This window comes from Eucyclogobius newberryi, unplaced genomic scaffold (genome assembly GCF_026437365.1).
Source record: "Eucyclogobius newberryi isolate DKJ021-1_F unplaced genomic scaffold, fEucNew1.0.hap1 SCAF_13, whole genome shotgun sequence".
Classification (NCBI taxonomy): Eukaryota; Metazoa; Chordata; class Actinopteri; order Gobiiformes; family Gobiidae; genus Eucyclogobius; species Eucyclogobius newberryi.
The window spans coordinates 9,697,220-9,724,831 of NW_027315757.1; the positions used below are offsets into that span (position 1 = coordinate 9,697,220).

The 27,612-nt window shown below is 40.6% G+C and overlaps 1 protein-coding gene across 1 annotated transcript in view; it reads right to left on the reverse strand.

The window, feature by feature from the left end:
* Positions 1–27,295, reverse strand: part of cacna1ha (calcium channel, voltage-dependent, T type, alpha 1H subunit a) — a 181,412-nt gene extending 154,117 nt beyond the window's left edge. The window contains exons 1-2 of the mRNA XM_072442502.1: positions 27,196–27,295; positions 24,273–24,801 (exon numbers count right to left, since the gene is read on the reverse strand). Of these exons, the coding sequence (XP_072298603.1) occupies positions 24,273–24,777 (505 nt within the window). The 5' untranslated portion in view covers positions 24,778–24,801; positions 27,196–27,295. The remainder of the gene's footprint in view (positions 1–24,272; positions 24,802–27,195) is intronic.
* Between the last annotated feature and the right edge of the window lie 317 nt (positions 27,296–27,612).

The window sequence follows — 27,612 nt, forward strand, 5'->3', positions numbered from 1 at the left end:
ACTCAAAAGAGAAACGACAGAACAAAGTATGTAGGTAAAGTGTCTTTATAGTATACGAGGCAACGTTTAAACCATCAACTCTCTCATGAAGACCATGGTTAAAGTTGGTGTTACTGCTCATGGAGTCGAGTGTTTGTGCAATGAAATACAAAAGAAGCAATTAAAGATGAAGAACTCAACTTGTTTTTCTTAATTTAATCAGGAAGTGTATTGTGCAAGCATAAATGTGTGAAAAAAATCAGACCGCTACACACTGTATTCATCCTTTTTTCTCTTTTTTGACTTGTAAGAAAGAGCCTTGAGCCTTTCACTTTTTCATCTAGAGCCGTGCAAGTGGACAACAAGTCGTGCATGTGAATACTAGCAATGTGCCAAAGGCTTTGTGAGCACTGGGAACAAGTTAGACGGATTTAAATACCTGCTTCTTCCTTTCACGGTTCGAAAAATAGACACTCGCGCTTTAATGTATTTTTAAGCGGATGGGGAAAAGTGGCGCACCGAAAACAAAAGCCATCCAGATTTGGTGAAAACATACACATTCCACACATTATTATACACACGGATTGGAAATTGAAACTAGTCCACTAACAAATAATTGCTCTGTAACTGATGGAACAAAGAGACCGCGGTGTATACTCAAGTATCTGGAAATGGGGCTCTTGGGACAGTGAATGCATTAAACATTATTGACAGGTGTTGTTGACCCAAACCGCACACTTTTGTCTTACCCAGATACAATTACAAGTGGAGCATGGCACTGCTAGACACGTCAGAGGGAGGACGTGTAAGAGAAGAATCAAACCGCAGGAGTGCTGATCTGCAGGCCGTCTAACGCAAACGACAAAGCACAGTTCAGCAGAAACACACTGTAAAATAATTGTCTTTTTTTTTAGTGCTGACGCGGTACAGCGCTAATCTAATATGCGATGTTACGCAAACAGCTTCTGTCCAGGTGGTTTTGCTTTGTTCAATAGCAATAGTTTTTAAGTGATTTGGCTCGAGAATGCAATACATACATATGGCAAGGCAAGGCAAGTTTATTTGTAGAGCACATTTCATACACAAGGCAATTCAAAGTGCTTCACAGCAGGAAAAATGCATTCAAATCACAAAGAAATTACAGAAATACAATAAAATTAACTAAATTAAAAATTATCAATCCAACTGATTTTCTAAACTAATAAAATCACAAACAAAAGAGAAGAGTGCAAAGAAAAAATCCTTTTAGTCATATGCGCAGCTAAACAAATATGCATCTGTTACAAGGATCCCATTCTATAAGTATGCTATTATACTTGTTTAAGCGGGTTGTTTTTCTTGCCTCACCTCTAGAAAAGCGTATCAGGGCGATTCCACCTTGAGAATGCCTGAACTCGTCTGATTTCTGAAGCCTGAGATGGGACACCAATGGGAATACCACTAGTGGGGAAGCAGGGGCTCTAGTCTTATTCATTGGCTAGTATGAATGTGGTGTTTACAGTATGTACAAGAGGTCGGAGGGGTCAGAGGAATGTTTTTTAATTATGATTTAGTTTGGTGAGACAGTCCTTAAGTATTTATCATAATTTTACATGTGCAGAAGAAGTAATTGTAAAACTGAATCACTCTGTCTATGTCATCAATAAGCAACATCACAGAAGACGGACCCATTTTTCTGACAGTTTACACAATTATTTAACAAATCAAAGGTTTTATCAGGTCATATCATAACTATTGTTGTAGTTTAAGTATTATGGGCCCTTATTTTTGGCCCTTGTGTACAGTCTGGTCTCTTGGCAACAGTTGTGATAGTCCCTCTACCTACAGTATGTCACATCTGCTACTCCTGTCCAACATAATCATATCATACATACATATCATAAATAGGGCTGGGCAATATGAATAAACTATACAGACGTTTAATCTGTGCAGTGTGGTGTTGGCCCTTACATTCTTTTCTCTGAGCATGCACACAGCAGTGGCACATAACCCACTCAGCCTTGCTCCACCATTGGAACTTGTTGAATTGGGACGCTGAAAACACCAATGTCTTTCCTCTCTTCACACAGCCTCATGCCGTGTCTCTCTTTTTATCAGTAATTTGTAGATAAAAATCCAATTTGAAGCGCCCTAAGAGTTGTTTTAAAGCCTTATTAAGAGCCGTGACGCATTAAGTTTAGTGTATGTTGACTCGTGTGCTTGACGTGTGCGTTGGCCTGTGAAAAAGTAGACATTTGCTAAGGCAATTAAAACTTTTAAACAAAATATACTATAATTTCGATGGCGAAAAGCCCTAAAAATGTTGCCTAACACATGGGGCTGACAGCCAGGTTAAGCAGATATCTTGGAAAATAATATCTTACCTCATGAACCATGCAAATCACATAACTCAAATCTCTAAATTAGTCCAAATTCAATGCCGGATTAATCTTGTAAATCTCTCCTCATGGACATACTCGGTCCCCAGTGCGTAAGAGGCCAGAATGGACAGCACTCAGCTCGCACACGGACAAACATTGGGATCTGTTTGTTAGCGCAGCATCTCGTTAGCCGCCCCGTCTGGCACTCCTCTGGACCGAGTTATCCATCGCCATGCCGACCCAAGAACGCCAAATGTTGCTCAAACTCGCTCAGAGACACACACATAGTCCTGCTAACTGCCTAATATTAGCGCCCCCAGATCAGAGTGAGAAAATCAATCTTCGTTCCTTGAGGTGAGCCGGTGAATCACGGTGATTGCTGGATTAATGACAGGTTAAACTGACCGGACGCCATTGCACTGAGAAGTTCTTTTAAATTTGCCAGCTGTCCCACGTTTAACAAGCTTCCAAATGCCAGTGTGGAGAGAGAGTGGACTGCCCGAAAGACATTAGTGCCAGGAGTTTAGACATGCAAGTCTCTTAAATTAGTTGTTAATTGGTCCCGATTGGGGAATAGTATTGATACAGGACAAAGGTTGAGTTAGGGCCACAGAGGGGTACATAGAGTAGCTAAAAATGACACTACTGCTAGAAAGAATTACTGTCATGACATTTATTGGATTGATAATTTGAAGGTATTGTAATAGAAAGGACAAAACATGAAGTAATGTACAAAATGTTGTATTTTCAAAGATCAGAAAAGAAATTCATATCTGAATGAAAGATGCAAGAAATAAAAATGTTTTGTGATCATCTAATATTATCAAAATTAACAATCTATACACTAACTCACAGTGGGAAGAGAAAACTAAACTTTGACTCGAGATTTGAGTACGTACTGTAAGTAGGAGTGAATGTACGGCGTCTGAAAACGACACATTTGATGAAACAGTTAAATGTACTTGAGTAAATGTAACTGAGAACCACAATACAATAATGTTAGTAAATTAGTTATGATAGAAAAGGGTTCTGGTATAAAACTAAATCACAGTCTACTGTAACCTGTTTGCCATGGTAACCTCTGAAACTAAAAAAGTATAAGTTGATGAGCTACAAACAATACCTGTAGTTTCAGTATTCAGGTAGTGGTCGACTAAAGTGGGTCCCAACCTTTTTTTGCTCAGCTCTTATTTTTCAGATGAATAAACAGGTGTTAAACATTTGTTTGGGATTTAATTTTGTAGAATGATTACTTTGATGCCCTGACCCTCTGACCCTCACTGCAGTCTGAGAGGTTTGAAAGAAAACAGGGCTTTAGTGCCCTAAAACAACGTTTTAGTGAATTTATCTTCAGCTTTTAGAAAAGAATTGCTAATTTTAGTGTCAATCAGCCGATCCCTCCAGAAACCAGCTTCACTCATTCATATAATTAATGACGAAAACCTAGAAAGAATTTGAAATCTGAATTCCTCTGTGCAGAGCTTGTTTCTACTTATAATTAGAATAAACAGAGATCAGAGTCCAAAACTTCAGAGTCTCAGCTTCACAAAGACTCCAGCCAATAGTTTGTACCCCAAAGGTTCAGGAGCAGCTTCAGTTTGAAATGGGGGTCGTTTTTTCAGACGTTTTAGGAAAGGGGTTAAACCAGTGCAAACCCAGGACAAGAACAGGACCAAACCAAGAATACATGGGGACTAAACTGGTACCGGGACGAACAACTTTATCTCATGTGGGTGAACGAGCCACTGAGAAGAACCCGCTGCAGAACAAGTTACGATCAAATAACGCAGCTGCTGATTATCATGAAAACCACAAAGGGACAAAAGCACTTTCCATGGAATCTCAGGCTTTTCCTGCCGATTCCACTGACATGATACGACTGCCTCCTCTGCAATTCCCTATAGGCTTTAACAATGTTTTATAGCCAGTCAATGGCCAATGACCTGATCGTTTATTATGTGGCGCTGACATTTCTGCAGGAAAGGAGCTCTCCACAATCTATACGCGAGCAGTTAAAAAGGCAATTGGCAGGTATAGCTTTTATTTAAAGTGCAGCACGGTGGGATTTTTGCGTAATGATTGATTTTGTTGAAGAAGTATTGTGACTTCAGCTCTGGCGGTTTTATATTCTGTTTTATGGCTTCGAGTTTCCAGTTGAATCTTAACAATAATTGCACAAAAAATACATTTAACCGTGGCGTCTTCATGTCAAATATACCGGGAGTTGTTGATCATGCTCAGAAATCTTCCCCAGTGTTGTCTACTAATGTGTGGCGAAGTTAGCAGAGCAGTCATATTGCCTAATGGCTTCATTTATTTGTTAGTAACACCTTAACCGCACAAAAAGTAAAGTTTTAATGTACATTTTCCAAACTCAGACATTATTTTATGTATGAACGTCAAATGACTAATGACAATACGACCAAAATAACAATATTATCCACTTTAAATGACCTCAAAGCTTCCACAGTTTTATGTTTTATTATTTGACTTCTTTTTTTAATATTCAGTTTAAAATATGTCACCAACCAAGGACAAAATACCAATGCAAAGGAATCAACTAATACTGAGATCAAAGTGTGGTTGAACCCTACAACAAACTACATCCAAACCGAGATGAAATTGGACTAAAGCCAGAACCAAACCAGGACTAGATGAAGACCAAACCAGATCTACATTACAACTCCAAACTCCAGAGTTTCCCTCACACCATATGCAGAGTGTGGCACATTACACAGCTCCCGACAAGACAACAACCAGCCCCTTTATTACAAACTAATGCACATTAAATGACCGTTTCACACATCACAGCAAATACAAAATGGAAAACTCCACTGGTCAATTAATGAGGATGTGTGTGTGTGTGTGTGCAAACAATGCCAAGTCTGATAGCCTGGACAATAGATCATTTGGTGTGGGCGGAGCTTATTGACGTGGAGATGGCGCTGATGTGAAGATGTCTGAGCCTGGAAAAGAATGGATTGTGCGGGAAAATGATGCATTTATAGATTAAATACAATATAATGACAAACTAAATTTAAGAAAAGGGATTTAAGGTCAGCTTGAAGAAAATGACACTGCAACTGTTTGGCTTGTACATAAAACTGTATTTGTAACAGGCAACAAATTGTCAGAGATTGTTTAGGCTATTTCCTAAAGCAAATCATTATAAGTAGAATGTAGCACACGGCAGGTTTAGACAAGTAACATTTGGAGAACTGCTACCTGTCAGTTTTTATATTTACTTTTATCCTTTAACTTCCACACTTCTACTACTGACTATTCATTTCAAATTGGCAACAAGAGACAACGCAAAGTTTCCAAAACAGAAAAGCACAAATGGTGTCTTCCAGTGCAGAGTATAAAATAGGTTTGATGTAATACCTACAATAAACATCATGAAAATGCTCTGAGGTCTCATTTGTAAAGCCTGAATCCTGATAAAATGTGATCCAAGTGTGACGTACGTGACGTTGAGTTTGTGATTTAGTAAAAGACTTCTTGACGTGGGATTGTGTGGTTGTGTCCACAAACTCAGAGACGAGGCAGAAGCTGATCTGAGTGCTCAGAGAGAAAGAGCTGTTTGAGGAAGTTTCCGTTTAGTGTGCACTATAGATCCTTCTCCTTATGTGCAAAAAATATCAAATAATAGTCTTGTTAGTACACGCTCTGCAAAGATTTCCCATGTGCCCCTTGTGTTTGTCATGCGCTCCCATTGTTGTTTCTGTGTCTCCGCCCCTCACCTGCTGTCTGTTACTTCCTGGATTTCCCAGTCACCTCCCACCACACCTGTCAGTCTTCTCATTACCTTAATTAGTTTCTCCTGCCATTTGTTTGTTTCCACCAATCACCTGCTTCTCTGTGTGTATTTAAGTTCTGTCTCCCCTTTGTTCTGTGTCTGTTCGTCACTTGATGTCTGTCCTGCGCTGCTCCTGCCTTGATTACCTGCCTTTGGAGAATTTTGGATGTTTTGTGTTTTTTTTTTTTACTTTTGGACATTTTGAGCCTTTGTACCTGCCTTTGGATTTTGAACTTTTGTTAATAAATTCTAATTTGCCTCGCCTTTGGACTGCTTTTGGGTTTTTGCCTCCGGGATCATAACAAGTCTATTATTCGTTTAACTACTTGTGTGGGGAATCAAGAGAGTCATTTGTATGATTGTCTCATTTCATTTTCACGAGAAACAGGAACGCACAAGGAGCTGGTTCATTTTAATTAATTTAAGGAGAAGATGGAAAGTTTATCTAAAGCTGCTGTCACACGCGCGGATGAATACTGAAGCTCCGCCCCCTCCTCACTCTGCCCACACACAGAGTTCACCTTTTCACTAAAGATCCATGCGCCTGACCAGGTCTGTAATCACAGATTCTGAAGTGTTGTTTAACTCTGAGGTTGTCATTTGTTTTGAACGTGTGTGTGTTACATGTTTCTGTCCTTGTGACGGGAAAGTATCCAATAGGCTAATTCTGGCGTATTTACATTGTATGTTCATAAATATGCATAGTCCCTCTTAAATAAATACATTTAAATCCCTTTTGCTCTCCATATGTCACTCAAACCTGCTCATGATTAGGTAAATCTTCATAATTAGGTAAAATCCATAATCTCATTGCATTGTCCTTACATGGTGAAATGGAGGCGTGGCATGAGGCAGGATGGTGACCTGCTGGTCTGCATACCAGGGTTTTATAAATCTGACAATTTTTTGAGGGATGTGAGTTTGTAAGTTTGGGTTTCGTTGCCACGCACTTTTAGTCAAAGTGTTACGTAGTGTTTTATAAATGAGACCCCTGGTGCTTTCCAGAAAGGACTCTACGATCTATGCTGAATGTGCAGGCTGTTCTTTTGTCATAACCTCTTTTGAGCAGCAGCTTCTGATCTGTAAAAGTAAAACCAAGGTCCAAGGTCAAACCACATAATTTCCTCAATATAGACGAAGTCAGTCTAACGTCACATTGAAGAGTCCAAACGGCTTCTATCTGTCCCTGTCCCCAGTGTTTACTGTTACTACTGGAGTTACTTAGGGTAAAGACAGGTATGATACAAAGTGACAGCCATGACAAGAGTGGGATTAGTTTTGTCTACTTCTGTCAGGAATTGTTACTCAAGAAATGTAGCGTTTCTTTTACAATCTGCAATTCCATCTGGAAGTTTGAGAGACAGATGTTGACTTCACTACAACACAAACCACACATGACCTGAAACCGTGACACCTTTGAACATAATGTACTCTGAGACAAACAGTCTTCACTTCAATTCCGGGTGAAACTAGGGATGGTTCATTCATCTTCTACCGCTTGTTGCTGTTAGGGGTCGCGGGAGCCTAGTCCAGTGATTTTGGGCCTTAGGCGGGGTACAACTCCAGTTTCCCTCATCAACCTAAAACATGCACTATAGGTAAAAACCTCCAGCACAAAGATCTGGAGATGGTCTAGCCCTGATCGGTAAAAAACACAATTAAAATACATCCAATATCCATCCATTAAAAAAATATATAAAACATGCGGTCTCCTAAATCACTAAACCCACTAAATCAGCCTCTAAAAGGACTTTTCAAACATTGTAAAAGAAATTCCTCTGCGTTTAAGTCTGTCTGGAAGCACAGTTCCATTATTTAAAGCCTTTTTTATGAGAAGGCTGAGCTAGATTTGGGCCGTCTGCAGTCACTGGGAATTGAGGATCTGGATGTTGTTCAGCTACGGGCCAACATGGTAAGAATATTTAATTACAAGTCTTTAAACATATGCAAATTCACTTTATTTTCTGGTGGCAAAATGTGGACGGACAGGGTATGATTTGCAGATTGAGTTTGGCCATAAAACAATATGCTTAACGCTCACACACAAATCACACACCAAAATCTCTTAAAGACCAAACAAATGCCACACATCCTCCCAAGCCTTAACTCACATGTTACAGTCCCTGCTTATTCATTCCCTTTTTACTCTCTTTATAGAAAATCCTCATAAATAATATAGTTATTGACTCAGCACTCATGCACAGACACACACGCAGTAGATCGACCCACATCCCCAAAGCTCCAATGTGCAGCGCTGCTACTCTGTTGCCTAGTAACCAGGTAGAGTTTCTAGTAAAAAAAAAACAAATGCACACCTTTCTGTGCTCATAGACTTCTCCTGACTGTCCAATACTTTCCACTCTCTCAGAGATGTACACTTAAAAATGCCTCTCAAACAAACAAGGCTATTGTTAACCAAACACACAGATGTGAGTGCATGAGTGCAGCTGAAGAACACTACAGAGTGCAGAGTGCAGAGTGCAGAGGTAGTGAGAGGAAGTAGGCTGCAGTTAGTGTGGTCTCAGAGGAGCTGGTTAAGTATCAGGCCGTATCTATTATACACTGCCGCTGTAAGAGCATCAAGTCCACTAACTCAGCCACAGGGGGCACGTCTGCGTTTGTGGTTACAGCGTTTAGCCGCTAATCAAAGTGTGGCTGATCAAACTCAAGTAGGTCTATGTATTCAACCGAGGCCGCTTTCCTCAGCTCGGACTCTTGCTAAACCTTTCATATACTGCACGTGCACTCTCGCTCCTCTTTTTCATCTTGTCATCTCAAAGCGGCTGCACCCAATTTTTGAGCGAAATGTGTTGTAAAAGCGGCGTTTGGAGTCAAAATGAGACAGCTGTGTTTTATTGTGCGAGGACCAGGAAGTGCGCTGTTAACTTTTGCTTCTGAAAGTTATTAAAAGCTCCTGCCTGGTGGAGCCTACGGGCCAAAATATCCTTAAAAAAAGAGAGTGGACCGATATATATATATGCGCAGGTTAAGCGTATCATTTCCGCCGTCGCAGCATTGGAACCATAAACTTGTTAATTTACTTCTCTTCACCATCTTAACTGTTAGGCACACATTTGTTTCTCCAGGTTGAGTTCAGTTTACAGTAAAATCGACATTTAAAGTGAATTCTTCAGCCAAAAGCAGAGCGTAGAGGATCAATCTTCAAGACGGATGGCACGGTGAAGAGTGGAGAGGCTACAGCAGAATAGCTTGTCGTTAATACACTGACTTCCAAATGCTGGCACACAGATCACGCTTCACATTCAATTTACCAAAGTTAAGCCAAGTAAGATCTGTTGCCCGAGGTGGAACAAAGAAAAAAGCAAAGTGAAAGACTTTTAAGATGTCTCCTTTAGCTGTCGCTGCAACTATAAAATAATGCTACAAGTTCTAGGTGCTTGCATTAAAACAGACAATGGTCGGTTTTACAGGAGCTAAGACAAAAAGCTTGCAAAATGTGCCATGTAATGAAAAAACAAGGACTTTAAAGTGCCTATGACAGGTTAGGGTTACGATTTTCTAATTTCATTTGGTGTATTTATTACATATAAATGATAGTTTTACACCAATCGAGCAGGTATTTGTGGAGAAAAGTCATCAAATCTGCAGAAAATGACAGGAAGTGACATCACACTAGGATACTCATTACAGTTTATGCAGAATTTACACAAAATAAACAACTTTTTGACAATTTAAACATCAATTTAACAAAATAAAGGCAACCCTAACCCTAACCCTAACCCTTTGTCATAAAAAAGTGACATTAGATGAGTTTTTGCTCAGTGTTTGCTGGGTAATTTCCTACTGTGATGTCATCAATTACAAACAGGAAGTGAACTTATTAACCTAAAAAATTAGCAATTCTTTTGTAAATTTTTTTGCAACATTTTTTAAATATATAAATCTTAACTGCGTTTTAGTACAACGAGTCGTCCAACCTGTCATAGGCCCTTTTTTGGTGGCCAAAGACAATACACTTGGTGCCAAAACTGCTTAGTAAAATACAGCTAGGATAAGGAGACATATTTGTGTTTAATTACTTTATTGCAACTTCTTTAATGTGGTTTCACTCTTCTACAATTTCTGTGCATGAACTCAAGCTTTTCTTTTCCAGGGTGAAACAAAGTTAACACACAGAGCCCATGACAGCGCTCTCCATCTCTCTCTCTCCCCCGTCTCTCACACTCCTTCTCCTCTCGTCCTCTGCTGTCCGCATCGCCATGACAACCCAGTCCGGAGAAGCTGATGGCTTTTCCCGACTCTTTTATTTATTCATTCTTTTACATTACTCTTTCATAACAGCAACAGCAACACGCATGCAGATGTTCACTTCGAAGACACGTGCCTATAACCCCAGCCAGACCGCCCTCTCCCGAGACGCTTCCTTCTTCAAAGCAAGCTCCTTTCCTACTGGTCGTGTTTGCTTTGAAATCACAATATTGCAACTTGCCTTTAGTTTAACACTGAGGTGGAGGGCGAGGTCAGAATGGTATGATAAATGTGTTGAAATGCAGATGTTTGGACTTAGAAAATGGTTCATGAATCCGTAATTACTGGACAAATCCACATGAAATGAAAACTGACACCAAGTTCAATGTCTTCTCTGTCAGCACAAATGATCTCAGGTGAATTTACATGTTTAATATTGCGTTTACTTACAATATAATCTATAAAAGTTGCATAGCCCCTTGCACTCCGTCTGAAATTCCAACATCAAAACACTAGAACATTGTGAACTATTAAACAAATTGCAAAATTGTGTGTTTCATTTCAAATGCTTCTCAAAACACTGCTGTGGCATTTCATCTTTCCGTCAAAAAGGGGAAGGCTTCTGCTTTATTCATGCGGCGTCGACTGGTGGGAAACAGTTCACAACGCCATGGAGCTCATTAGCAACAGCAGTGCACACACTAAATAGCAGCAAGGCGATATGACCTAAAAACATAGCTGCATCACACTAAACACGGGAGCACAGTACATCCTGGTTGTTGTGGGGATAAGAGTAATGAGTAAGTCTGCGCGGGTCAGGTTAGTAGTAATAATTTTTCACAGGCAAAAACGGAGTTGCAAAGTGTCCCAAATTAGCAGATTGTACTGTTCTACTTGGTTGCTACGGTCTTTTGAGTGAGGATTGGATAATGATGTTGAAAAGAAACGTAAGCTAAAATACAAAGCTTTTATTTTATTCTTTTTGGTACAAGGTAAAATGAGGAGCATCAAAAAACTATATTTGTTGTTGTTGTTGTTGTTGTTGTTGTGTTGCTTTTAATGATGGTTGGCAGCCCAACTGGTAAGGTACATTTACCACCACCTACAGTAGTTGTACGTCTTCAAAGTATGTGTTTTAAAAAGAAAAAGAAACTGTAATTTAAGTTTAATATGAAAAAAGGTCATTGCTGCGTGCAAAATTATTATTATTATTTTCTTAAAGATCAAACATAAAATGTAGAACAGATAAAGAACATGACCAGAGAGCGAGATTTAAAATAAAAATAGACATCAAATAAACATTTTTTTTTAAAAAGTAATTGCACAATCAAATAAAAATTTAAATTCGATATAGTCCATAGTTGGCCAAATGTGTTCATTTCCAAATTAAGTCTGAATGTAATTTTTTCTATTTGTCTGATGTCTGTGAGTCCAGTCCTTGATCGTTGGGGGTGTCATCCATTTCTTTGTGACGACCTTTTTTCCACCACCTAAAGTAAATTCCAAAGGTATCTATTTACTGTGTCCATGGCAGGAGGCCCAAGTACATCACTATTTCAATCAATATTCTACAGCATATTCAATACAATAATGAAATAAACAAACATACAGTATCTATTAGAATTAACAGAACACTTTATATTATTACTGTGATTTTTCTAAATAAGCCTCGCTGTAGACCTATATTGTTACCAGCCGTGCAGCATTGGAAGCTAAAGGTCATGTGAGGATCTGGTCATGCTAACCCCAGCATGGAGTGCTCTCCCTGGGGAAACCTTCATGTAGCCCTCCCTTGTCCACCAGCTCCGCCCCCACAAACACTTCATTGCCCTGTCATTATTGTCGCTGCGCTGAAGTCACCCCCTGATGAGTGACATCGGCCTCATGACTCAATCAATAGAAGCTACGGTTTTCAATTATTCCATTCTTTGCGGCTGCTTTGCAACCACCGGCCAGAATAAAGTCACCCTCCATTGTCTCCGTTTTGCCGAGCGGCCATGACCTCACGCGCCACTACACACCATGTCTTCAAATCGATACAGAGACATGCTAGTCCTGCTCCAAATAAGGATATACCAGGGCTGAGAAATCGCTAAATATTCAATCACGGTTATTATATCTTTTATTGCGATTCTCACCCAGGAGTATTAAATCTGAAATGAGAAAATAACACAACAATCCCGTGTTTTTCAGGACATGTCTGAAGAGCGTCTGCAGGTTTTATACAGAATAAAACTGAATATTTGGTTGTTTGCAGAGGAAATTAAGTGACTTAAATAACTGCATAGATACGAAGCATTTATAAATACTTATTAATCATTGACAAACAAACTGATCATTTGCACGTTTAATAATCATATCCTAGGGTTAGGATTAGAGTAAAGGTTAGGGTTAGTATTAATGATGATTTTATTTTTGTTAATGATTAGTTAATTTTGAGTGTTAAACATTTGTAAATTATTTGTTTATTTGGCAATGATTAGTTCATGATTAATAAACATTTATAAATGCTTTGTATCTATGCCTTATTATAAAGTGTTACCAAAAGATCAATTAAAAACACACAATTTCTTTGTTGAGCAGTGTTTTCAAAAAGCCTAATCCTTTGTAGTACTATTAATAATATGTAGAAGATGGTACCAAAAAGAACATAAAACTTTCAGTTTTTGTACTCTTTAGTAACTCCCATGACAATCAATCATATGTCAGATATTTGCACAAGCTCTTTATGAAATACACTTATTTTAACAATCAAAACAGTGACTACTTCAACTGTATATTTCATAAACATAAACAAGTTTAATTTCTCTCATTTCTCTCCAATAAGCAACAGCAGAACCCTGAAAAAAAACACACAAAAACTACATATTACCTAAGGCTACAATAATGGAAAAAAAACAAAACCAAAGCAGAGATTTGTATTATTTTTTTAACGCAACTACATTGAAGACTAAGTGCATAATTCAGTTCCATGCAGCTATTCTTGTGCGGAGCGAGAGAGCGAGGAGGGGGCCGGGAGAGGAGCATCTTCACTGCACCAAGCATCCTCCAGTCACAGAGACAATAGAGGAGGAGAAGAGTGGAAGAAAACAGCCAGCTTTGCCTGTTTAGACATAAAAAGACAAACTACAAACTTGATGACTTTCTTTTTTGGACAAAGTTTGCGCGCAGAACGTCAAAACTGTGCTGTGTAGTCAAGGTATTGCAGCAGAACTGTGGCGTGGGCTTAAAGGTGTATCTAGGTCAGCCAAAGGAAGCTAACGCGACGCTAACTCGGGCTAAATACTTAAGCTATATATAGAAAGCAACTAGAATCTTGGGTACTTTTTGTTCCACCCCAAAGCAGAAAAATCCGAGGATTGAAGTCGGAAGGGCATCTGGCATAGAACCTTTGTCAAACTATACTGTGCTATAATGAATTGACTTAAGAGCTTGGACACAATTACTATGTCTAAAGCTTGAAAATACACACGCGAAAATGTTTGTATGAAAGGATGTTGAGCTAAAAATGATCATTTGAGGTGAATTATGAGCGTGTTACAAGAAAAATGCTTGCAAAAAAGGTTTTGAACTCATAACTGAATGTACAAAAACAGTAAAAATGCAACTACTTTGATTAAATTGGCGTAAATTCAGCAGACATTGTCAAATTTTGGTCAGATTCGGCCCAGATGTTCGGCTCCGGGGGCCTATTCTGCTTCAAAGCGCACTCTGTCACTTTTCTGGTGGAGTTTACTGATCATAGCCTTGCTCGAAGTGGATCGCACGAATGACGAGCTCCATCTCCATCCTTCCCTCTCTCTGCTCTCCGTTTCACGCTACGAAAATGCAAAAAACATCGATTCCTACAGTGGGCTTGCCTCTGCACAGATCCGCCCCGTAACAGTTAGCCCGACTTGTCCTGAAACAAACCTACAGTTATGCAAAAACAAGCCCACCTGCTCCGGCTCGTCCTGTGTGAGGGACAAAAGCAGGTCCAGGGGAGGTGGGCTGATGAGAGCATACACACAAAAAATAACAATGCTCTTGTACGACATCGTCAACACACGCGTCGCCATGGCAACAACAGCTGCCAAAAGAGAGCACTTCCTACACTTCCACCGGAGCAATCCGCGCACCTCCGGGCACTACTGGGACGGGACTGACATGAAGAGGAGGGCAAGAAGCTGAGGCACGATCTTCACTGTATTAGAATGAAAATAAATAATGATTCATTGACTTCCCCACTCATCTCTGACACCAAACTTGTCTTAAATGATCTTATTCTTGCTTTTATTTCTTGTTATTTTGGGGGGAAAATGCCTGTTACTCTACACAACATCTTGGGATATTTGTGGGGAAAGAAAGAAGATAGAATATAATTGCTTGTTCAGTTTACAAAAGCATAATGAAGAAACTTAGTATTATCTTAATTGTAAATTGGTTGTGTTGTTTCATGAAGTCAACGTCACAGTAAATGAGTTATACTTATATTATTTTGAGTCCATTTTCTTGACTTGTAGCATTGTGGTTTATTTCCATTATATAAGGTATTTTTGCATATTTATTCAACTGAATCAGTGATAAATGTGAGTGTAGCTGCAGTGTTCCTGTTGTTTATCTGTTTTTTTACACCTGTTTACTTGGTTTTCTTCTTTTACATGTCAAGTACAAACTAAATATTTAAGAGTTGTAGACTTGCACATGTGTTATTAGATTCAGTTTAGCATTTCTTTCACGTTTTAGTTGTGTTTTGCAGTCTTACAGGAGAAAATGTCACTTGAGTAATTAAATTGAGAAGGTCTACCAATGTGAACATAGGAAGACGAGTATTTTTCTTAGAGGCATTGCTATTCTCTGCTCAATTCCTCTCCCCACTCTTCACCCCCTTCCACACAGCTGACTATCGTGTGAAATAAACTGTATGCATTTGAGGAATCTAGGTAAGGAAAATTGATTCACTGTAGATAAATCCATAAACGTTGAACCAAATCACAATCCATAGAAATGATCGTTTTACCCGGCGGCCATTTTAGTTCACCAGAATGTTTTCATCCAAAGCCCAGCCACACCCCCCGTCCCGCCCCTTTGTACAATCAGTGCATATTCACAGCAAAGGCACCATGAGTCAGACCTCCAAACAGAAATCACCCTTTATAAAGAAACACTGAACAGATTTCTCTGGGTCAGATTAACCTTGCGGCTCCAAGCGCCAGCCGCCACCAGCATCCCTCTTTAACCCTTGACCTTTTCCGACTCATCAGCATGATCCGGGTGCCGATTCGTGCGGAACACTGGGATGACTACTGCCTCGGCGTGATTTACAGCCAATACAGCTTTGGACCAGGACTGAAGCATTTCAAGGAATATCGTGACTATTTTCACTGCGTTAAAATCAACACTTTTTATATATATATAACCAACAGACAACGCTGATTTATGAATTAAACTCTAAAAAATACTTCACTTCAACTTCCATTTTAGACAAGCATCTTAAACTGTGAGTAAATCTAGATAACAGCCGCGCTAAGTGAACTTTATAGTGACATAAGCTCACCCCAGACGCTTCCTATCCGCGGTAATCTGAGCGCTACGCCTAATTTTATAAACATCACTTACAATTAGGCTAATAGCATTCTCAATCCCCCTTTTTCAGGAGGAGGTCAATGCCTCAAACACACACAGTCCTGATGTATACGTACACGTGCGCACATGGCAGTGGGTGCTGTTAGTTACAGGTCATTTTGCAGCGCGGCCTGTAAACAGCGGGGGATAAACAACGCACACATCCAACAACTCAGAGCCAACAACTGGATACACACGGAACCATAGACTCCAACACAAACAGCCTAAAGGGCCCCAACTGCAATGTACATATGTTTACACAGCCCAGAATAATAATGAATGAGCAGATTTAGCCTCATTTTTACTTTTTAAATACAGGTTGAAGATGTTTAGATGTAACTGAAGCCATAGTTGAGAGCGGAGATTGAATATTTGAATATAGTTGAATATAGTTGTATTGTGTATTGTATCTTGCTTTGAGGAGACCAATTTCTTTCTTTTTTTTCTCTTTTGTTACATTTTTCAACGTTTTAGAACAATTAACAGAAAAAAAAAAAAACCTGAACAATAACAGAGAGCATACAAAAGAAAATCACAAGAACTTTTTTCTTGTTTTTTAAAAGTTCCAATTGTTCCAAAGTCGGTGAAATGTGTCCAATTTCAAGTAAAAAGTGTCGATAGCAATAGCTGCGTTTCAAAATGTTGCAGAGTTGTTTTTTGTACATTAGACATCATTGAAACAGAATGCAGCATTGGAAACAGAGGAAAGTAGTTAGAGATGTCCAATTCATGTAGTAAGTAAGTCAAGTTTTTTTTTTAAAGAGGAACATATGCTGCTGGGTGGTGGACTCAGACTATTTGCTGAATGTCTTTCCCTCTCCCGTTAGCACACAACACTACACTGTCCTGTCTAATAAAGCCAATGGGCCAAATAATCCTTAAAAAAAGAGAAATGTATTATGAACTTGTCAAACTGGGTCTACAATAGCTAATGTTGCCAAGGGGCAGCTGAATGTTAAATCATGATCCTTGGTTTTGTTTTACTGGAGACAAATTACAGTTTTTGAAGCCTTGTCTATAAAATGGAAATGAAATATTAGCACTGAAAACTACTTTATGACACTAGTATTTATGTAGTATAACTTGTCTGCTGACGCTAAAAACAATTTGGTGAAGATGTAGTTTGGAGTTGGAGTTTTAAAACCACCAAATACTAAAATGAAAGAAGACTCCTTGGATAAAAGCTCAATAATTTAATAAGTTGCACCTTTTTTCATAGTTTTGGCCGGGGTGCGACTTATACTTATATACTTATACTCCGGAGCGACTTAAATGTGATATTATTTGTTATTTTCACACTTGCAGCTGCATTTCATACTCCAGTGCAACTTATATGTGTTTTTTTCTTCTCTATTATGCATTATTTGGCTGGTGCGACTTATTGTCTGGACAATACGGTAACAGAATATATATACCACTTCTATAATATTGTAAGCTCCTCCTCAATTTCACAACAATCACAATCAATAACGTGATGACAAGATTTGGAGCTCGTTACAATGAATATGGTATATATAAATATTTGTTTTTCCTCATATTACGACTGTATTTTGTCGATAAATCGACAAATTGCGATAAATCAAAATGGCTTTCAAAAGACGATTAACAGAAAAATAGTCACATTTATTCCTCTAAAGTGACAAGATAATTTGATTAAAAGCTTATCATTTTTGCCGATTGGAAATGACTGAATCGTAAAGTGTACCCATAGTGTGTCTTTAACATAAACAAATGCCCTTAGATACGGTTGCTAACTCGCTATCAACTTCCATTCTTCGCCAAAAATCGAAGGAGCCCAAGCAGCCGCATTCCTCTCTAGTCACAATAATCCTGCTGGTGCTGCTCTAGGGTGTTCTCAATCCTCCCACACGTTATAAAAACACATCCAAAAATAAAGTTCTCATTTCCATCGCACATCATCGTACGTCAGAAGGAGAGAGAGCGAGAGAGCGGAGAGGGAGACCGCGCTGCCCCGCAATACAGCCATAATCCCCGATCTGCTGCTAATAAGCGCCGGGGCCAAGTACCGTGAGTCACCTGGCCCGAACTCGCAGCCACACAGGCGCGCTGCTGCGGCGTATAAGTACAAACTATATGCGCGCCCGAAAAAAAAGGCAGTCTGAGAGGAGGCGACCTGCTGACACGGAGGGGAGAAGGTTTTGTGCGACACAGAACGAATTAGCATAGCGCGTAAAGCCGTTGAGTTCTGCTGCTAATTTTATTTCAAAGCCAACACCAGGCACTTTGACAATACTTTGCAAAGATCTAATAGTCCGGGATCGTGTCTTGTCACCTCGATTTACGCTAACCATTCAAAGAAACGCCAGGTCCGACCGCGTTCAAACAAACATGGCGTCTTACAAGTCAAAAAGACTAAGAAAATTGACACATAGGCCCAAAGGAACAGCGTGGATTTCTGGCGATTCAACCGAGCAAAGCGCTACCCTCTGTAAATCTGAGGTAAAACAAGTTTCTTTCTGAATGCTACGAGGAGGATTTGAGTCGAAACACGTTCTGCATTCGAGCGAAAACGTGCTGCAAATTGGCGTCTGCGATTTGAGTGTCTGCTGCGCTCAACCGTCTGGCTCTCCAAGCAATCTGTGACATTTTATATCCTTTGTTCCTGCGTCACCTGTCAGTCACCTGTTAGTCAATCACAGGCGGCAATTTTCAGTCACTTAAATGTCCCGTCTTTACCTCCCTCCAACCAGCCGTTTCCACAAGGAGCTGCCCTCCTGCTCCGCATCAGCAGAACCATCAGCAGAACCACAATCTCTGAAGTAACAGCGAGCTTTTTGAACTGGAGCTAGTATTGTGAAAATGTGTATTGTAAATATTTTAATGTAGAAGACTGTAGAATGGTTTAAAGATTATATTTAAGGTATTTACTAACCCTAACCATCTATATAAGAATGAACTTTCTTGGTGAACATATATTGTATTCTTGTCTAACTAAGCCAGGGGTGTCCAAACTTTTTTTCACCAAGGGCCGCATTTTGAAACTTAAACGGGGCAGAGGGCCACAAACAACTTGACAATGTTGAATTTGTTGAATGACAAAGTGAATCATTTGAAATTTTGCATTTGACGTAATTGCGATGAGCCTACACACCTTTAACTAGACCTAGAACATTAATATTAGGTTGGTATGACATCAATATGCCTGAATGTTCCCAATTTCACAGTAAAAGTACTACTTTTTGTTGTTTGGGCCAACATAGCAGGACGCTGGAGGGCCAACAAAAATTTGTCTGAGGGCCGCATTTGGGTTAGGGATTAGGCCATAGAATATACAGAAATCATACTATACCCGATCATTTGGTATCTGGTATAAACCTGGGTAAGATCTAGTTTAGACCCGGTTTGGTCTTGTTTTGTCCTAGTTTAATTCTGCTTTAGACAAGTTTTGATTCTGGGTTAGTCCTGGTTCAGACTTGGTTAGTACTAATCTAGTCCTAGTTTAATTCTAGCCCAAAATGTTGTTGCAGTAGTGGCGTGTTGTGCACCTCTGGACAAGTGGCTTTGGCCCTCCATAAAATCTGGCCCTTGGGTAAATGAAGTTGAACAGCCCTGCTCTGCTTGAATAATAATCAGGATGGTAACATTTTGACTTCTCCTGGAGTTACTCTACTTGAAGTAACGTCACTCACATCACGTTCGTCTGCTCCAGCGCCAGTGTCAGCAGTTTAAAATGGCTGACTCCATTGAATGAAGATAGATGTGCTCGGCTGGCTGCGAGCTTCTGTTGCCCTGTTGGTGTTGTCACTGGCGCTTAGAGGCTTTCCAAACACATCACACAGAGCAAAGGCAAAAAGGGAATACTCCGGAATGTGGAATGCTAACAACCGCTAACAGCTCCAGCGTGTGCCTCCGAGCAGGTATGTACTGTATGCAGCGGACGCCATCATCATTTCAAACTGTGTAAACCACCATTCAAGATTTGAAACGCTTTGATTCCTTTCGCTCGTTGCTTGTTCTTTTCGTCTGGATGAGTGGAAGACAGTTTACATGATGAATAAAGTTTACACAGGCCGATGTGGGCCGACAGTTTCTCCCAAGAGAGACTCAAGAGAAATACGAAGAATGATTGCTCTGATATTTTGTGCTGAGAGAAAATAATGTCTGACAGGAGCCGTAACTGGAGAGACAAGAATGATAGAACGTTAGATGGGGGCAACAGGGGCTATCAGTTGTTCTGTAGGGGTTTCGTTGTGTCCTTGAGCAAGACACTTCAACGTCTCAACTCCTCAAGTTTGTCCATACTATCAGCCCTACATGTCATAAGCAATGAGGAATAATGAGACTTCTAACATACATATCCAAAAGTCAGTTTCTAAGTTTTAGTTTCACCCTTTTTTTCAAATGCATGAATTATTGAACACGTTTAGGAAAGTCTGTCCCTTGTTTAATGTCAAGTGCATTTGCAAATAAGGATAGGATACAAATAACATGTATTTAACTACAGTTTGATTCCATATCCTTGGCATGTTTAGGCTGTTTTAATTCATTTTCAAAAAGCAAACAAGATTTGTGCTATTTCCACGCGCACGCACATCTGCCAATTCTATAGACATTATTTACAATCATTTTGAGATGCAGAATGTATTGTTTCCTTTCAGCCAAGTTTAGTATCTCAAGTAAAACATCTTTTGTACAAGATATCATTTTGACCAGTACATTTAACAAGTTAACCACTGCTGTTTTACATTCAAATGACAACTTTAGCTTGGGAAAACCTCACAAAAACAAAATGGGATAATTTAAATGTTTCCTTGAAGAGCAGAATGTTTATTTGCCTTATTTTCTTAATTTTCTTTGCTTAAATTGAAAATTAAAGATGCAATAAGTTCCTGATAGGGCCATAGCAACGACATGAAAGCAAATTCAAAAATTACAGTGTAAATTGATTGATCCTCATGCCAGTTTGAATAATATGTCATCAAATCCATCCATATTCTTCTTTTTAATCTCACTCACACAATTTCCCTCCTTCGCGTCAACTTTGAACACCCAAAACTATACAATTTGTCCAAACTGTCAATAGTTCCAAGACAGATATTGACCAGATAATGAGCCCTTTTGTATGGACCTCACACTCGTCTGTCTGCAGGAGCGTGGAGGGGGCCGTGGAGGGGGCCGTGTGTTGCTTGGGGATCCTTAATGCCATAAATGATTGTAGAAAGGGCCAGCGGTTTGTGTCCAGGTGGCGCATTCTGAAATCTCCTCTCACTCAAGGACACTCTGAGCACACTTGTAGCAGTCATTGCATATTGTGAGCCTGATAAAAGATGCATCACATGGACCTTTAGACTCTGTTTCACCAGGTCTGGGGACATCACTGACTGCTACTTACAGAAATGACAAACAGATGCAATTGTCATCTGGGGGAAAGTTCGAACACCTCTGTGGGGGGGAAACAAACCATTCATTTTAATGAAGAGGAGCTGCTCTGTCAAGAAGTGGTCCAACAGCCAAATATGTATAAATATTCAAGAATGTAACGCAACAATAACAGCTACAGTGATGCTAGAGTCGCTAAATCTACCATGAACAGAACAATCTGAACATTTTTTTGGAGGGAACTGTATGTCCGGTAAGACTCACTTTTGACTCACGCATGACGAGCACCCCCCCCACTGTGATACTCTGCCTTCTCCATCTACAGATAAGAATAATATAGTGCGATTGAGACTCCAGAACTGCGACTGCTATGTTTGAGCTGTGTTCTTGTGAAGGGCAGCTCACATAAAGACCCGAGCTCTGTGGTGTTCTGCAGTCACAGGCTTTGATTGTGAGATCACATGATCACGCAGTAATTAATCATACAGGAAAGAAGCTTGTGGACGGCTGTGGCGACCGAAAGAGTCCAGAGCCCTTCCGACAGGACCACCACAGATCAACAGATAATCATCTGAACAGATGCAGCCATTTTAGGCAAATACAACCATTTTAAGCCAATTGCTCAAAGACAAACTAGGCTAACTATGGAAATGCCACAATGTTTTCATTTGTATTGACTATTAAAATATGATATGTCCAAGTCCAACAAAGCATTTATGCTCTTTTTTAATATTCAAAGACCACACTGCAAACTATAGACACTAAATATGTAATCACAGTGGTTCTCAAACTGTGGTATGTGTACCAGTGGTGGTACATGAGCTCCTTCAGGAGGTATGCAGATTCCTCAGCTGTTTGTTGAAATTAGAGGCAATTCAAGCCACATTTGTGTCATTGTTTGAGTTAATCTTAGAACTTGTAAAGCAATAGTATAGTCATACCCTGTTAGGCCCTTGTTTAGAGCTAGAATAGTCCTGTTTTAGACCTGGTTTAGAGCTAGTGGTATATGGAATGCCATATATTTATTTATGTGGTGTATGGTGTGCTCTATCACAAATACATCCAGTATATGTTTGTTCATTTGGTTCAAACTGTGGGTGAATGGATTGTTCACCCACTAATAGGGAACGTGAGCTGGGTTTAGGCCATCGTGAGACAGGTAACAACACATCATCAGTAGGGTGAACACACTCTACGTCATACTTGGACACTTGAGGCAAGGTGAGTGACGTGTCTTTCCCAAGAACACAATGACATTCTGCACTACCGCCCCCCTGTGGCACATGGTGGTCCTCTAGTGTCCAATCCATGTACTAACCAGGCCCATCCCTGCTTGGCTGAGATCTGACGAGAGCAGCATTGACAAGTAGGTATGGCCATGTGGTATGTGTTCCAGAGTCCACCACTTTTGTTATAATCCAACCCCTATATTTCCCATTGTCTTGGTAACAGGCTGAACAACTCACTTCAAAAACATAACCTCCTTTGTAACTAGTGGATTGCCATGCATGGATTTCAGTACAAATGATCTGTTTAGATGATCATCAACTGTTTTAGCAATGAAAGCAAAGCTCACACTCTTTTCTATTCAGCGTTCTACACACTTTACAAGCACAAATACTGTTTTTTCTGCAAGCGCTCTCGTTCTTTTATGGTAGGACACAGTGTTGTCTATTCATAATTACATCTACTTGGTAAAAGTACAATGTCTGAATTTGGACCTAGTTCTTCTTTTGATTCAATATGCACCCAAGGTTATATGCAAACAGCAGCAACACCAAAAGCAATCAAATGTCTTATTACTGCAGAAGGTAGATATTGTCTCTTAGCTACACCATCCCAGCAGCAAGAAGAAGCAATATTCAATAAATATGATGCAAGGTAGCGAGTATGGAGAAGAATGATGAAAATCAGAAATCACTATAGCAACCACTTATAGCATGGACATCTATGAAAACATGTCTAGCATTGGAAAAGCGCTCTAATTTGTATGGGAAAGGAGTGGGCAGCAGTAGTATCTCTGAGTCCATTATTTATCTGATAGGACGCTCGTTTTTGAACCCGCAGTGGTTTGGACAAATGGCCTGCCACATTTCACCAGGGAGCAGCAGATTATGTTCCAGCAAGAGTCAATTAACGTCAACAAGTGATGAGATCATCATGTGGCGACATCGAGTGACACCACCCGAGTGACACCACCCGAGTGACACCACCCGAGTGACACCACCCGAGTGACACCACCCGAGTGACACCACCCGAGTGACACCACCCGAGTGACACCACCCGAGTGAATTGTCGTGCGAGACACACTCATCAAAACTGCCAGGGTGAGATTCTCAAAAGGGGCAAGTTGCATTTTTGAGCAAATTCTAATTGTCTATCAAGTGCTTGTAACTAAATGTTTGAAAATTAATTGAATAAATAAATCTATACTGTTTTCATAAATGCTGTCCAGCTGTAACTTAAAATATTTACAATCTATACAAAATGTTCAGACTAAAATTCTAATTCTATAACTGAACACATATTTTGGTTTTGTGCCATTCCATTAATAAAAGTTTAGATCCAGTTTACAATAAGTAAGTAAGTGTGTTAATGTAACGGTTTTATAAAGGTTTTGCTATTTGATTCTCATCATCTTTTCTTGTAAGTATGAATATATCCATGTTTTTGAATGATCTGAATAACAATATTCAGAAATTGTAACGATGCATCAGGAATGTGCAAAAATGTGCTTGCACAAAACATGAATTTACCATCAAATTAACCACAATAGCGCAAAAATATCACTTTATAGCCTTGTTTTGGAGCTTACAATACAAAACTATAATAACAATAGCATTTTTTCACTATATCTCCCACCTCTACTGATTTATTTAAGTAAAACAAATCCAATTAAGTGCACAAATGCTGCTTGCCTTCAGTATCTCACCCCTCGGTTTGATCTTACCCCATCAGCGCTCCACACTGCGTAAAAGGATATGGGTTACATACGACGCGCAGACACCAGTTGCGAGGTCGCGTGGTTTGCTTCAGGCAGAAGAAGGCGACCGGTGCCAGGGCGGGGTACGGCTGCTGCTCCTCCTCCTCCGATATGCAGTCTGGGTCTCGAATGGGCGTCCTGTACCTCACCCCCAAAGTGGCTCCCTGTCCCGCTCCCATCTCCGGTCCTTCCATATCCTGGTCCTCTTCCTGAATTTCCGAACTCCAACCTCCTTCTACCTGATCCTTCTCCTCTTCGTCTTCCTCCTGGTCCTTCTCCTCCCCGACCTCATCGTGACCCCGCCCCCCACCGCCGTCGCCGCCCGGGTCGAGGTCATCCGGGCCTGGGTCGTTGTTATGGTAATGCGGGGGTATGGCCAGAATCACCTGGTCGGGAGGGGGCGACTCGGGGTCCGGTTCATCCTGGTCTTGTCCGGCTGCTGGCTGCTGCTGCTGCTGGACCTCTGCGTACTGAAAGCGCGCTCTCCCCTCGCCATCAGTCATGATAGAGCGTCAGGCCGAGCCACTCTGAAAAACACGCGCACAAAATGACACACGTGAGGTTTTAGCATGTGTTTCAGTCCAGCATTAACGCCATTGTAAGACATTTGTTTAAGGTACGCATGGATTTCCCTGTGGGGAAATGTGTCCTCTGCCTTTGACCCGTCCTTCAGTGCCGCTGGGGCAACCTGTCAGCAGCAGTGGGCGCCATCTCCAGATCTTGCGCTCGGCTTTGTCAGGAGTCGGGACTACTTTAGTGGATTTGACCTATTGTGCAAGTTTTATGTTGTGGGAAGGCTCGTCTTATTGTTGAAATGCTCCAGTCGTTTGCACTCAATACATTATTTTTGAGCGGATTACTTGCAGACTGCCTGTTAAACCAGCTCCGGTGTGTGCTGCAGTGCACATCTGACCAACACAGTGCAGTTTCACATGATAACTCAAGAGATGTACTGGTGTAATTACCTAAAAACCACACCTCCCCCATTTCCAGGCCTGCTGTGCTCCGAGGTCAGTGTAATAGCATGCATTGATTTTGATTACTTTGTAAGTCTGGCAGGATCTGACCGCACCTGTCTGGCAGTCGGTGTAAAACTGGCAATATGTGTGCAATATTCTTTTCATGTAGGCTCATGGTCTATGTAGCTCTGCATTTAAGCATTGTAACCAGATAATAGTACCTAAAGCAGGGGTGTCCGAACATATTTTTCATCAGAGGTGAAACATATTCACAGGCGAGGGCCACAGACCAGTGGTCATTAGTGTGAATCATTCACACGCTTTGACAGAGGGAGGATGAGGCTTTGAACATTCATATTAGATCAATTCAGCAAGAAACCTGAAGGCCAACCAGATTGATTGAAAGACCGCATTTGACACCCTTAATTCAGAGCTTTAGCACTAACCATATCATATACTGTTAAAGATCACCATTTTGGTAGAATTTAAATGTAGCAAATGGACAAATTCATAGTTAACATTGAAGATAGTGGCATCTGAATGCACATTATACTGTAAAGTTCCACTGTATCAAAGCATTTGTTTTTAAACAAAACTAAAAAAAATATGTAGTGTGGCAGCTTTTTAATTAAAGTTCAAACTTGCCAGCATAAGTGGCTGTGGTATTTGTCCCTAATGTATTGCACAGCTGTAATCAGTGCAGTTAAATATTCGCTGATTTCTACACTTTAGTCCCCTCAGACGTAGGTGGTGAGTGTCTGTCTATCACTAAAGCTGTTGCACTGATTGTTGGTGGACACTGAAGAGCCGGTCTTCAGTCAAACAAGTGGACACTGGAGTTGTTCCACAGTTTATCAAATGCTGTGAAATGAACTTAACTATTGCATGCATTCATCTGTATTACTTAGTGCACACATTCTATTTAAAACAAATCCAGATGAATATTGTGTGTTGTTGTGTTTTTATACAATAAAATGTCATTACTGAACTAAAATAAATTATATAAAATGTCCATGTGGTCTTCTTATACTGGTTCAAGACTAGTAAACTATTCAAGAAACGTCAAAAATCTTATGTATTATCTGTAATTTCCCCCTCAGTACAGATACTGCTCAAAGAGGATCTAGTTTCGATACTATTTTCAGTACTGATTAGTATCTGGGTCTCAAGTCTCTTGCCTGGGTTGATCTGGCCTTGACTTGAACTGAAGTAACAGCACAATATTAAACACCCAATGATAATCACAGGTCCCATTCCTCTTGGCGCTGCTCTCACCAAAAGCCACGTTTTGTTGAAAGTTTACTGAACACTTCATGCACAGAGTTGCATCGCCATTTGTCCTTTTAGGGATCACCTCAAAACGAGCTTTTAGTAGACTTTATATGGTCACGGTGGAACGTCTCCTCTTGCCCATCACACGAGGAGCGTTGACGTGGAGGCTGGGAGCGCGCGCGGCTGCGTCCCTCTGTCTCCCTTTCCCGTCTTGTTGCTACGTGATGAACAGATGGGCTCTTGCTCTGCCCCGCGCTCTGCTTCTTTCACTGGAGCTTTTTGCGTTGCCCACACCACGCAGTAGTGGGCAGGGTAATGCGCAAAAACCACAACGCGCTCCAAACACAGGAGAAAGACGCTTAAATCTGCTCCAAAACACTCCGGACCCCGCTTTGTTCAATGTGATCACACACTTTTGACGCTTTAGTCTGGTTTTTTTGTGTGTGTGTCTTTTTTTTTAAATCCAAATCGGTGCTTTTTGATTGTCAGCGTGGATAAAAAAGCGCACTTGACGCGTTGGGAGATTTGGAGCAGAGACGTTTGCAGACGCGACAAAGCGGCGCAAAGTGTGTTTTACGCGCAGAATGTCCAAATGGAGCGGCGCGCACATCACCTGCGCCTCTTTGTCTTTAAACTCCACACCTCTCCTCCATCCGAGCCGCAAACAAACACACAACAACTTTCAAATACCTTAACAAGACGTTATCAGAAGTTCCCATAAGCATGATCCGTGACTTTCCGTGTTGCCAGCAGCCTTCTTTCCCCCCGGCAGCAGCACCGCTCCTTTCCTCCGTGCACAAGACACAAGACACACACCAAAAAACACAAAAAAAAAATACTATTTGAAGCCTCTCAAGATAGTTCCGTCTTTACGCTGATGAAATGTAAATCCAGACAATTGTAAGGGAAATATCCACAGAGTCAAGAGGGTCTTTAACGTTGACCAGCGGCGGTTCTCCAGGGTCTCCGCGCGTCCGTGCGTCCGTCCATGTCCGCGGAGCTGTCGGGGTTTTACGCAGCGTGGAGGAGCCGGAGACGCGCGCCTGGCTCGGGCTCTGTGGACTGTTACTGAGGGTCTGTGAGTGTGTGAGTGGGTGAGTGGGCTGC